Source organism: Chiloscyllium punctatum, chromosome 42 (assembly GCF_047496795.1).
Source record: "Chiloscyllium punctatum isolate Juve2018m chromosome 42, sChiPun1.3, whole genome shotgun sequence".
NCBI lineage: Eukaryota > Metazoa > Chordata > Chondrichthyes > Orectolobiformes > Hemiscylliidae > Chiloscyllium > Chiloscyllium punctatum.
In genome coordinates, this window is record NC_092780.1 from 45,323,551 (window position 1) to 45,335,608 (window position 12,058).

At 42.1% G+C, this 12,058-nt stretch overlaps 1 protein-coding gene across 5 annotated transcripts in view; it reads left to right on the forward strand.

Moving 5' to 3' along the window:
* kansl1b (KAT8 regulatory NSL complex subunit 1b) overlaps positions 1–12,058 on the forward strand; it is a 307,114-nt gene that overhangs the window by 240,621 nt on the left and 54,435 nt on the right. For all 5 annotated transcript variants that reach the window (XM_072561887.1, XM_072561890.1, XM_072561889.1 and 2 more), the window contains one exon: positions 9,466–9,631. In XM_072561887.1, the coding sequence (XP_072417988.1) occupies positions 9,466–9,631 (166 nt within the window). The remainder of the gene's footprint in view (positions 1–9,465; positions 9,632–12,058) is intronic.

Consider the following 12,058-nt stretch of genomic DNA (forward strand, 5'->3'; position numbering starts at 1 on the left):
GGGTCTGGTGGGTGGGGGGCTGGGGAAAGTCCCTGGGCAACCACTAGTTTACACCATTCTGTATACCTTAAGTTTTGTTTGGATACTCTTCTTGACCACCTTTGTTGAAGTGGATGGTTCATTCTTCTCACGAAGTCCTCCTTTTTGACTGGAAGAAATCTTTGCTGAGTGTTATGAAATGTCTGTTCATCCATTGAATTTCCTCTTAGTCTTTTTTTCTCTGTACACTTCAGACATACATCCTTAATTGCCCATTTTTAAGTTGGAGACAATGGTTTGAGACTCAAGTTGCTTTCCCTCAGACAGAAATTAAAATTCTACCATGTTGTGATTGCTACCCATGAGAGGATCCATAACCAGGAGAGCTCTTAATAATGCTGCTAGTTCATCCATTCTAGATCTAAAACAGCCTATTTCTGGGTCAGTTGTGCAAAGTTAACAAAGCTACCCATTCTTCTTTTCCTTTTTGCCAATTTTTTTTTCTTCGCCAATTATTGAATTCCCAGTCTTGGTAACATTGTAATCATATCTCTGTTGTAGGAGTAAATTAAAACAACTTGATGTGCTGTCAAGTTATCTATCTTTTTACAAGTGCACGTATTCCAAAAAAAAGCCTTAAGCTTTGACTTGTAGCACGATTACTTTCTCTTGTTCTAATTCCTGCTGTAATCTCTGCAAATTTTCAACTCCTTTCTGTAACGCTTTGATTATTGTAACACTGAGTTGCCGTGGCTGGATACATTTCTACATGCATTTTGTAGCCTGGATAGTGATAACAGAGACCCCAGTTTTCTCTCTCCCATGCCTTACCAGGAATGTCTCCTATGGTTACTCCCAGCATTAGTGTGTGTTGGAAAGATATATGAATATACCTATCATGGCAATGAAGTCCTGGGCTAAAACTTCAACTCAGAGCTTCGAGCTTAGCAGCAGTCTTGTATCACAAAACTTCTACATTTTCTGGTGGATCGTTCAGGTTAGGATATGAGGATTGACTTGGAGATGAGAGAAACTGAAATTATTTCTGGAGCAGATGGTTCAGGAGAGATTGAAGGAATGTTGAAAAGAGAGATTTTGATAGCATAAATAAGGAGAAATTGCAAGAGGATTAATACCCAAAGAGGGGAACACTCCAAATATTTGGCAAAAGAATTAGCAAGGAGATTATGACTATTTTCTAAATGGGATAAGACTTCAGAGATCTGAAACAGTGATTTTTTTTCATAAATTTATTTACGGGATTAGGGTATTGCTGGCTAGGCAAGCATTTATTGCCCATATTTAATTAGAGGGCAGTTAAGAGTCAACCAACTTGGGCGTCCCAGTTTGGGATTCTCTTAAGGTTAACATTCAGGTTCATTTGGCAACTAGGAAGGCAAATGCAATGTTAGCATTCATTTCAAGAGGGCTATAATATGAAAGCAGAGATGTACTACTGAGGCTGTATAAGGATCTGGTCAGATTGCATTTAAAATGTTGAAAGCACTTTCAGGTCCCACATCTATGGAAGGATATACTGGCATTAGAGGGGGTCGAGAGGAAGTTGACAAGAATGATCCCAGGGATAGAGAGTTTGTCATCTGGAGAGGGGTTGAGGAGTCTGGGTGTGTCCTCAGAAGGGTGAGTGGGGATCTCATTGAAACTTGGGGAAGGCAGAAAGGCCTAGATATAGTGGTCACGGAGACATTTCTCATATTATAAAATTGTAGAATTCCAACAGTGTAGAAGCAGACCATTCGGCTCATTGAGTCCACACCAACCCTCCAAAGCACATGCAACTCAGACCCACCTCCTTACTCTGTCCCTGTAATCCTGCATTTCCATAGCAAACCCACCTAACCTGCACATCTATGACCAATCTACTTAAGCTGCACACCTTTGGATTGTGCGAGCACCCAGAGAAACCCACACAGACATGTCGAACATGTGCGAACTCCACACAGACAGTTCCCCAAAGCTTGAATTGAGCCCAGGTCCCTGGCGCTATGAGGCAGCAGTGCTAACCGCTGAAGTAGTAGGAGAGACGAGGACCCAAGGGCACAGCCTTAAAGTGAAGGGATGACCCTTTAGAACTGAAATGAGCAGGCATTTCTTCAGCCAAGTGGCAATGAGCCTGTGGAACCCATTGCCACAGAAGGCTGTGGAGGCCAAATCATTGATTGTACTTAAGACAGAGACTGGTTCTTGATTAATAAGAGGGTCAAGGGTTACTGCGAGAGGTTAAGAGAATGGGATTGAGTAACACATCACCCTGATCGAATACTGGAGCAGACTCAATGGGCCAAATGGCCTAATTTGGTTTTATATCTTATGGTCTATGCTCTTCTGGCCTTAGAGTGTGAGATGGGGAAACGCAGGAAGGGAGTTCATGATGTCTGGGGATGTTCAGTTTAAAATACGGGGTCGGCCATTTAGAGCAGAGTTAAGGAGAAACTACTTCACCCAGAGAGTGGTGGGTGTATGGAATGCTCTGCCCCAGAAGGCAGTGGAGGCCAAGTCTCTGGATACTTTCAAGAAAGAGTTGGATTGAGCTCTTAAGGATAGTGAAACCAAGGGTTATGGGGATAAGGCAGGGACGGGATACTGATTGAGGATGATCAGCCATGATCATAATGTGTGGTGGTGCTGGCTCGAAGGGCGGAATAGCCTACTCTTGCACCTATTGTCTATTGAAACACTAACTCAGAATTTGGATTTGGGATAAATACAAGAGAGACTAATTATTCCAAATAGTGAACAAAGTTATAGTCCAACAGGTTTATTTGGAAGTACTAGCTTTCAGAGTGCTGCTCCTTCAGATAGCTGTGGAGCAGGGTCATAAAACGCACAACTTATAGCAAAAGGTGGACCGTGTCATGCAACTGAAGCAGTGTATTTAACAAACCGAGACTCCTGTTAAGTCTTTCATCTTTTAGAGTGAGTTGAAGGTTTTGGTTTATTAATACTTAAGTTCTATCCTGCCCTGCTCAAAACCATGCTGCCTATCACTGATAAGCCCATTTTCTTCCAACTGAAAATAGATCCTATCCCTCAGTATCTTTTCCAGCAGTTTCCCTACCACTGACGTCAGGCTCACAAGTCTATAATTATTTGGATTATCCTACTTTTCTTAAGCTAGGAACAACATTAGCAATTTTCTAGTCCTCCAAGACCTCACCCATGTTCAAGGATGCTGCGAAGATATCTGTTAAGGCCCCAGGTATTTCCTCTTTCGCTTCCCTCAGTAACCTGGGATAGATCCCATCCAGACCTGGGGACTTCTGTACCTTAATGTCTTTTAGACTACCCAACATTCCTCCCTCCTGCCAACTTGACCTGTACATATCATAAACATGGACTTCAGTAAGGTGTTTGATAAGCTTCCCCACAGTAGGCTGATGGAGAAAGTGAAGTTGCATGGGGTCCCCGGTGTACTAGCTGGATGGATAGAGAACTGGCTGAGCAACACGAGACAGACAGCAGTAGTGGAAGGGAGTTTATCAAAATGGAGAGCTGTGAACAGTGGTGTTCCACAGGGATCTGTGCCAGGACCACTGTTTGCGATAGAACATACAACAGGACAGCACAGAACAGACCCTTCAGACCACAATGCTGTGCCGACCATTGATGCTCATGTAAGTTAAACCTAATGTACGAACCCTCAAATTTTTGTGACCATATGCATGTCCAGCAGTCTCTTAAATATCCCCAATGACCTCACTTCCACAACTGCTGCTGGCAACGCATTCCTTGCTCTCAACTCTCTGCGTAAAGAACCCACCTCTGTCATCCCCTCTATACTTTGTGCCAAACAGCTTAAAACTATGACCCCTCATGTTAACAATTTCTGCCCTGGGAAAAAGTCTCTGGCTATCAACTCTATCTATGCCTCTCATTATCTTGTACACCTCAAATTAAGTCCCCTCTCGTCCTTTTTTCCAATGATAAAAGTCCGAGCTCAGTCAACCTCTCTTAATAAGATAAGCCCTCCATTCCAGGCAGCATCCTGGTAAACCTCCTCTGACCCCTCTCCAAAGCATCCACATCTTTCCTATAATAGGGCGACCAGAACTGGACACAGTGTTCCAAGTGCAGTCTAACCAAAGTTGTATAGAGCTGCAACAAGATCTCACGGCTCTTAAACTCAATCCCCCTGTTAATGAAAGCCAAAACGCCATATGTTTTCTTAACAACCCTGTCCATTTGTGTGGCAATTTTAAGGGATCTATGTACCTGCACACCAAGATCCCACTGTTCCTCCACACTACCAAGAATCCTGTCTTTAATCCTGTACTCAACTTTCAAGTTTGACCTTCCAAAATGCATCACTTTGCATTTATCCAGGTTGAACTCCATCTGCCACCTCTCAGCCCATTTCTGCATCCTGTCAATGTCACGCTGCAGCCTACAACAGTCCTCTATACTGTCAACGACGCTTCCAACCTTTGTGTCGTCTGCAAACTTACAATTCATGATATACATGAATGGTCTGGAGAAAGATATAGGTCATCTGATTAGTAAATTTGCAGATGACACTAAGATTGGTGGAGTAGCAGACAGTGAACGGGACCGTCAGAGAATACAACAGAATATAGATAATTAGAGAGTTTGGCAGAGAAATAGTAAGTGGAGTTCAATCTGGGCAAACGCGAAGTGATGCACTTTGGAAGATCCAGAGCGAACTGTAGAGTAAGTGGAAAGCCCTGGAGAAAATTGATGTACAGAGAGATCTGGGTGTTCAGGTCCATTGTTCCCTGAAGGTGACAACGCAGGTTAATAGAGTGGTCAAGAAGGCATATGGCATGCTTTCTTTCATCAGTGGTGTATTGAGTACAAGAGTTGGCAGGTCATGTTACAGTTGTATAGGACTTTGGTTTGGCCACATTTGAAATACTGTGTACAGTTCTGGTCACCACATTACCAGAAGGATGTGGCTGCTTTGAAGCGGGTGCTGAGGAGGTTCATCAGGATGTTGCCTAGTATGGAGGATGCTAGCTATGAAGAGAGGTTGAGTAGATTAGGATTATTCTCATTAGAAAGGTGGATGTTGAGGGGGGACCTGACTGAGGTTTATAAAATCATGAGAGTTAGGGTGGATAACAAGAAACTTTTTCCCCCAGAGTGGGGAAATCAATTACTAAGGGTCACAAGTTCAAAGTGAGAGGGAAAAGGTTTCAGGGAGATATGCGTGGAAAGTTCTTTACGCAGAGAGTGGTGAGTACCTGGAATGCATTGCCAGTGGAGGTGGTAGAGGCAGACACGATAGCATCTTTTAAGATTTACCTAGGCAAATACATTAATGCGCAGGGAACAGAGGGATAAGGAATCTTGGAACATAGGTTTAAATAGAGGATCTGGATCGGCTGAGACTTGCAGGACAAAGGGTCTGTTCCTGTGCTGTAATTGGCATTGTTTTGTTAAATCCCAGAACTACTTTTAAGTCAGATTCTCGAGATAACTTAAGGTTTTATTTTTTTTTAGAAGTGACATCTCAGCTCAGACAATGTATTAAAGCTGTGAGGTTAGAGTCTGTTTCTATCCTAATCTTGAGTCAGACTCTGGTTCTGTTTCCAAAGTGGGAATTTCTAAAACATTACATGGATTGACTGTATCTTGTATGCTTTTTGAGCAAAATAGAATGTGTCTGCAAATGCACATTCACCCTATAGATTTATGGGTGTGTGCGTACATGAGTGCGAGTGTGTGAGCAGGCACATGTGAGCACACATGAGAGTATAAGCCTGCCAGGGTGGGAGTATGTGGAAGGTCTGCGTGTATGCGAGAGGGTCTGCGTGAGTATGTGTGCGCGTGCGCGCGCGCTGTGTCCATGGGATAGTGGGGTCACCTGTAGTGTGACATGAACCCAAGGTCCTGGTTGAGGCCATCCTCATGGGTACCGAACTTGGCTGTCAGCTTCTGCTCAACCACTCTGTGTTGTTGCATATCCTGAAATCCACTTTTGAGGATGGTCACCCGAAGATCTGAGGCCAAATATCCTTGACCGCCGAAGGACCTCCCTTGGGTTCATGTCACACTCTAGGTGACCCCACTACACTATACGTTCTCTCACACATGCACACTCTTATGTACTCGCACACTCACGCAGATGCTGTCTCTCCTACACACACAAGTACATCCCATCCCCATACTCTCACTCGTGCACACATCTTCTCACAGGTTTCCACCCTGTCACACTCATACGCACGCTCTACCACACACACGCAAAACACACTCTAAAGCGCATTCACACTTTCACGCATGTTTTCTCTCTCTCTCTCTCTTTCATACAATTTGCAGGTAGTCAATTTAAGTAACGTTTTATAAGAGTCATAGAGATGTACAGCACAGAAACAGAATCTTCAATCCAACTTGTGCATGCTGACCACATATCCTTACCTAATTTAGTCCCATTTGCTAGCACTTGGCCCATATCCCTCTAAACCCTTCCTATTCATATACCCATCCAGATGCCTTTTAAATGTTGCAATTGTACCAGCCTCCTCTGGCAGCTCATTCCATACACGTACCACCCTCTGCGTGAAAACGTTGCCCCTTCGGTCCATTTTATATCGTTCCTCTCTCACCCTAAACGTATTCCCTCTAGTTCTGGACTCCCCCACCCCAGGGAAAAGACCTTGTCTGTTTATCTTATCCATGCCCCTCATGATTTTATCAACCTCTTTAATGTCACCCCTCAGCTTCGACACTCCAGGGAAAACAGCCCCAGCTTTATTTAGTCTCTCCTTATAGCTCAAATCCTCCAACCCTGGCAATATTCTTGTAAATAGTTTGTGAAACCTTTAACAACACCAAATAGAACCAATCCAACTCAAGATTGGGATACAAATAGACTCTAACCTCACACCTTTAATATATTGTCTGAGCTGAGATCTCAACATTTTTCATAAAACCTTAAGTTATGTTGAGAATGTGACTTAAAAGTAGTTCTGGGATTTGCATATTAATGAACCAAAACTTGCAACCCATTCTAAAAGATGAAAGACTTAACAGCCATCTAGGTTTGTTTAATATATCATATCAGTTTTATGACACTCTGATCTTTTGCCATACATTGTGTGTTTTATGATCCTGCTCCATAGCTACCTGATGAAGGAGCAACTCTGAAAGCTAGTGCTTCCAAATAAACTTGTTGGACTATCACTGAGTGTGTGAATTTTAACTTTGTCCACCCCAGTCCAACACTGGCCCCTCCACAGAATGTGATTATAGTTTAGCTCTGGACTTGTGTCCTGTGGAGTTCTCCAGTATCCTCCTTTCTGTTTATAATGCGTCCAAGTTTTCTATGGTCCACAAACTTTGAAATTGTCTACATGAAATCTAAAGCAAAGGTCCCAGAATCAACTTGTGTGGAACTCCATTGCAAACCTTCATTCAGCATGAAAGATATCCATTGATCATTGCAACAGTATTTCCTAGCCAATTTTATACCCACATTGCACTTGTCCCTTTTCGTTCCTGCGGCATGTAAGCTGTAATTTAGCTCAAGTCTGATTGTGGCACTGTGTTGAATCCCTTCTAATGGTCCATGTGCATCACATCTACAACGTTACCCTCGTTGATACTTTCTGTTGGCTCTTCAGAAATCTCCATCGAGATTGTGAAACATGACTTTCCTACATCAATCTACCTTTTTCCATTTGATTTATTCTGTCCGGGATAATTATTTCTTGAAGCTTCCCCACTGCTCAAGTTAAACTGACTTTGTCTGTAATTTCACTACTTCTCCTTCCAACCGTTTTTTCAACAGAGGTATAATGTTTGCAATCTTTCCCACGTTCAGAGAAGATTGAAAGTTTAATGTCAGCTCCCTTGAAAACTTATCTTCAATAGCCTTGGCTACGTTTCATCAGAGCCTGGCATTCAAATTTAAGAACATCTTATCAGTGTTGAATTCTTTTAGTTTCAGAGCTAATTTCTTTGTTACTTTGACCTGGGTAGTATTTATCACCTCGGTAAAGACAGATGCCAAGTTTTTATTTAATACTTCAACCATGCCCCATGATGCCACATGTAAATTGCCTTCTAGGTCACTAATCAACCTTACTCATCCTATTACTCCCACTTTTGCTGTGTATATGACTGTGAAATACTTTGCATTTTCTTTATGCTAGCTGCCAGCCTTTTGTCATAATCCTTCTTTGCTTGCTTAGTATTGCAGTTTCACCCCTTCTCTGAACCTTCTGTCTCCCCTTAGTTCTCAGGTGTAATTTCTACCTGATACCTGTCAAGTTCCTTTTTTTACTTCACCATAAATTTTACCCCTCTTTATCACCTGGGAAGCTCTGCATGTTTGTCCGTTCTTACCTCCATAAGGAAATGACTGTATGTGACCCATTTCTTTCTTAAAGGGAGCCAAATACATGTTAGCTGAATATGATCTACAGAGGCTGTCGGGAGTGCACGTGCTTTTCAGGTCTTATCCAGTCAACCTGTTAGTTTACTCTGCCCAAGTCCTCTTAACATCAACACAGTGGATAGTGTTCACTGCACACAAATGAAGCATTAAACCTTTCAGACCTTTATACAGTGGGGAAGGCTATATTTTTTAACAAGTCTTTGAATCAAATTGTTATTAGTATTCTTTGGAGGAGATTAAAAAGTGCAATATATGGCAGTGACTGGGATATTTGGGGCTAGTCAAAAGGGAGGATCATGACATAAGATGACTTTACTAAAATAGTGAGAATCTCTCAGGAGCGAAAGGATAGTAAGAAGCTTTGAGATAGTGAAAGACCGTAAGGATTAAATTCCTGTAGAGTTTTTTATGGCCATAGGCTGTTCTAAAAGCCGTTTGAAATCCATGAAGTACATTTGAAGTTGGATTGTAACTGCTCTTTTTAAAATGAAGAAAAGTAATTGATTTCATGTGCAAAAAGAAGAATTGTTTATTTTGTCACACCAAAGGGTTTTTTGGACACATAAAGGTATTCATTTAAAAAATCTCCTTTCATGTGCCAAGTCAAGGTATCCTTCATTTCAAATATGAAGCGAAAAAAATTATAGATATCAATGTTAAAGTAAATTATGTTTTCTTAACACAAGAAATAATTCTCTTTTTTTAAAACCTCAAATACTGAGATACATCGGCGGGTCAGTATGGACTTGTTGGGCCCAAGGGCCTGTTTCCACACTGTAGGGAATCTAATCTAATCTAATTATGATGTAGGCAATAGAAGATTATAAGTGGCTGCTGAAAATTTTGCAATGTTAATTTTCTTAATTCATTTTACACAAATCTCATCAACTGCATCATGTTGCATTGTTTTAATATTTTTCTTCTACATCTGTGGTAACTTGTTAAGAATATTTTTGGTTTGTGGATGTTTTTTGTTTCTACTGGTGACGCATATCAATAGCTTACTTGATACTGGAACACGTGAGAAAGTTTGTTCTGTACAGTGATAGTAACACGTGTAGGGAACCTTACTGGCAATCATTGATTGTTTTATCTGTGCCTGTTTGCAGATCCAGCGTCCTCTTGCAGTGCAATGTAACTGTGATGTCACAACTTCTTGCATCATGTGTGCATCCAAGAATTCAGAATCATTTGAGAATTGCTACGACATGCCTGTGTCAGAGCGGCTAGCGCTGTTAGATCCCTGTCTCCACCCGGTCCTTTCAGTTTCTGATGGTAAGTTCTGTAAAGACTATGGCTTAGTTACATTTTCAATGTAATGAGTGTCATTATATGGCACAAAAACAAATTATTGGAAAAGCTCAGCAGGTCTGGCAGTATTTGTGCAGAGAAATCCGTGTTAACATTTTGGGTCAGAACTGATGCTAGCTGGGATTATGTTGATTTTTATGCCGATGATAGGGTGAGGGAGAAGGTGGGTAAGGAGTAAATACTCGATAAAAACAGAACCCAAAGAGAGAAAAGAACAGTTGGGCAGAGAAAGGATTGGATAACGATCTAGCTGGGAGGGTGAAGAGCTCTTAATGGAGACTGTTAATGGGTTGTGTGTAATCGTGATCATGAGGCTTTAAGTGTGGGGGTGGGGACTGGGACTTGAGCGTTCAAGCCCTAAAGTTATTCAACTCGATAGATAGTCCAAAATACATAGAAGCAGAAATTAGGCCATTCAACCCAACAAGTCTGCTCTGCCATTCTATCGTGGCTGATAGGTTTTTCAACCTCATTTTTCTGTTTTCTACCTGTAACCTCTGATCCCCTTGACAATCAAGAACTTAGCTATCTCTGTTTTAAATATGCTCTGTGACCTAACCCCCACAGCCTTCTGTGGTATTGAATTCCACAGATTCACCACTCTCTGTCTAAAGAAATTGCTCCTTATCTCCGTTCTAAAACGTTTTCCCTTAACTCTAATGCTGTGCCCTTGGGTCCTCGTCTCTCCTGCCAATGGAAACATCTTCCCAACAATCACTATATCCAGGCTGCTCAGTATTCTGTAAGTTTCAATCAGATCCTCCTTCATCTTTCTAACCTCCATCAAGTATTGTCCCAGAGTTCTCAAAAGATCCGCATATATTAAGCCTTTTATTGACGGGATCATTCTCCTGAATCTCTTCTGAACCAGCTCCTGGGCCTATACATCTTTCCTGAGGTATGGGGCCTACGATTGCTCACAATGCTCTAAATTTAGCCTTTTAAAGTCTCAGAAGTACATCCCTGCCTTTATATCCTAGTCCTCTGAGTTAAATGACAACATTTTATTTGCCTTCCAAACTACTGACTCAACCTGTAAGTTTGCCTTTAGAGAAACCAGGGCTACAACTCCCAAGTCCCTTTGCACTTTAGATTTCTGGACTTTCTCCCGATTTAGAAAATAGTCTATGCCTCTATTCTTCCTAACAAAGGTTCCTGAAGGCTGCAGGATCCCCAAGAGGAAAATGAGGTATTGTTCTTCCAGCTTATGCTCAGCTTTGCTGGAGCACTGCAGCAAGCCTGAGACAAAAATATTGGACAGGAAAACTCACTGCCACCGCCGACATAAACTACAAGTTCCAGGTCATTACCACTCATTGCATCAAAAACTTGGAAAGGAAAACTTCCTGCTGCTTTCCTGTCCTTTGAAAGCTGTGGCTGAAGGTTTCTCTCTCAGTCTGTGCCACAGCAGAAATGTAATTGTGTTTTAACCAACATTTCTGAAATAACTTTATCGTACAGTCGACTTTTTCAGCATCATTCAAGTACGCCATCTGGTGACTGCGCCATGGAACTGCAAAGGAGGTCTATGTTCCTTCTCAGCTGGGAGCTGAAAAATAGGAACTGGATTCAGCCAATTGGTTCCATGAGCCTGCTGTCCCATTCAACAAGGTCATACCTAATCTTCCACCTTGATCCCACCATCCTCCCTTAACTATCACACATCACTTATTACCCAAAAGTCTTGTACTCTGTCTTAAATAAACACAACCACTCAGCATAGGTTTTTCCTGCAGAATTCCAAATATTAGCACTACTTGAGTGATTAAATTTCTCCTTTACTCAGTCTTAAAAAAAACTTACTTTTCTGACACCAGTTTTCTAAATTCATCAACCAAGAAAAACCTTTTACCTTCCCAAACCCATTCAAGATTTTGTTGAATTTAGAGCAAGGAAGAAAACGTGCCAGCCATCTGACAGGGATTTAGATACATTTTTGAAAGGAGTCTGAAGTGTGACGAAGTATGCCTTTAACAAGGATTTGTTGTCCTGTTCCTCTTTAGATTTAGATTACTTACAGTGTGGAAACAGGCCCTTCAGCCCAACAAGTCCACACCGACCCAGACCCATTCCCCTACATTTTGCCCCTTCATCTAACACTACGGGCAATTTAGCATGGCCAGTTCACCTGACCTGCACATTTTTGGATTGTGGGAGGAAACCGGAGCACCCAGAGGAAACCCACGCAGACACGGGGGAGAGAATGTGCAAACTCCACACAGTCAGTCGCCTGAGGTGGGAATTGAATCCGGGTCTCTGGCGCTGTGAGGCAGCAGTGCTAACCACTGTGCCATCGTGCCACCTATACAAGGCTTTAGTGAGACCAGACCTGGAGTCCTGCATGCAGTTTTGGTTTCTGTAGGGAGAGGATATACCGGTCATCGAGGGAGT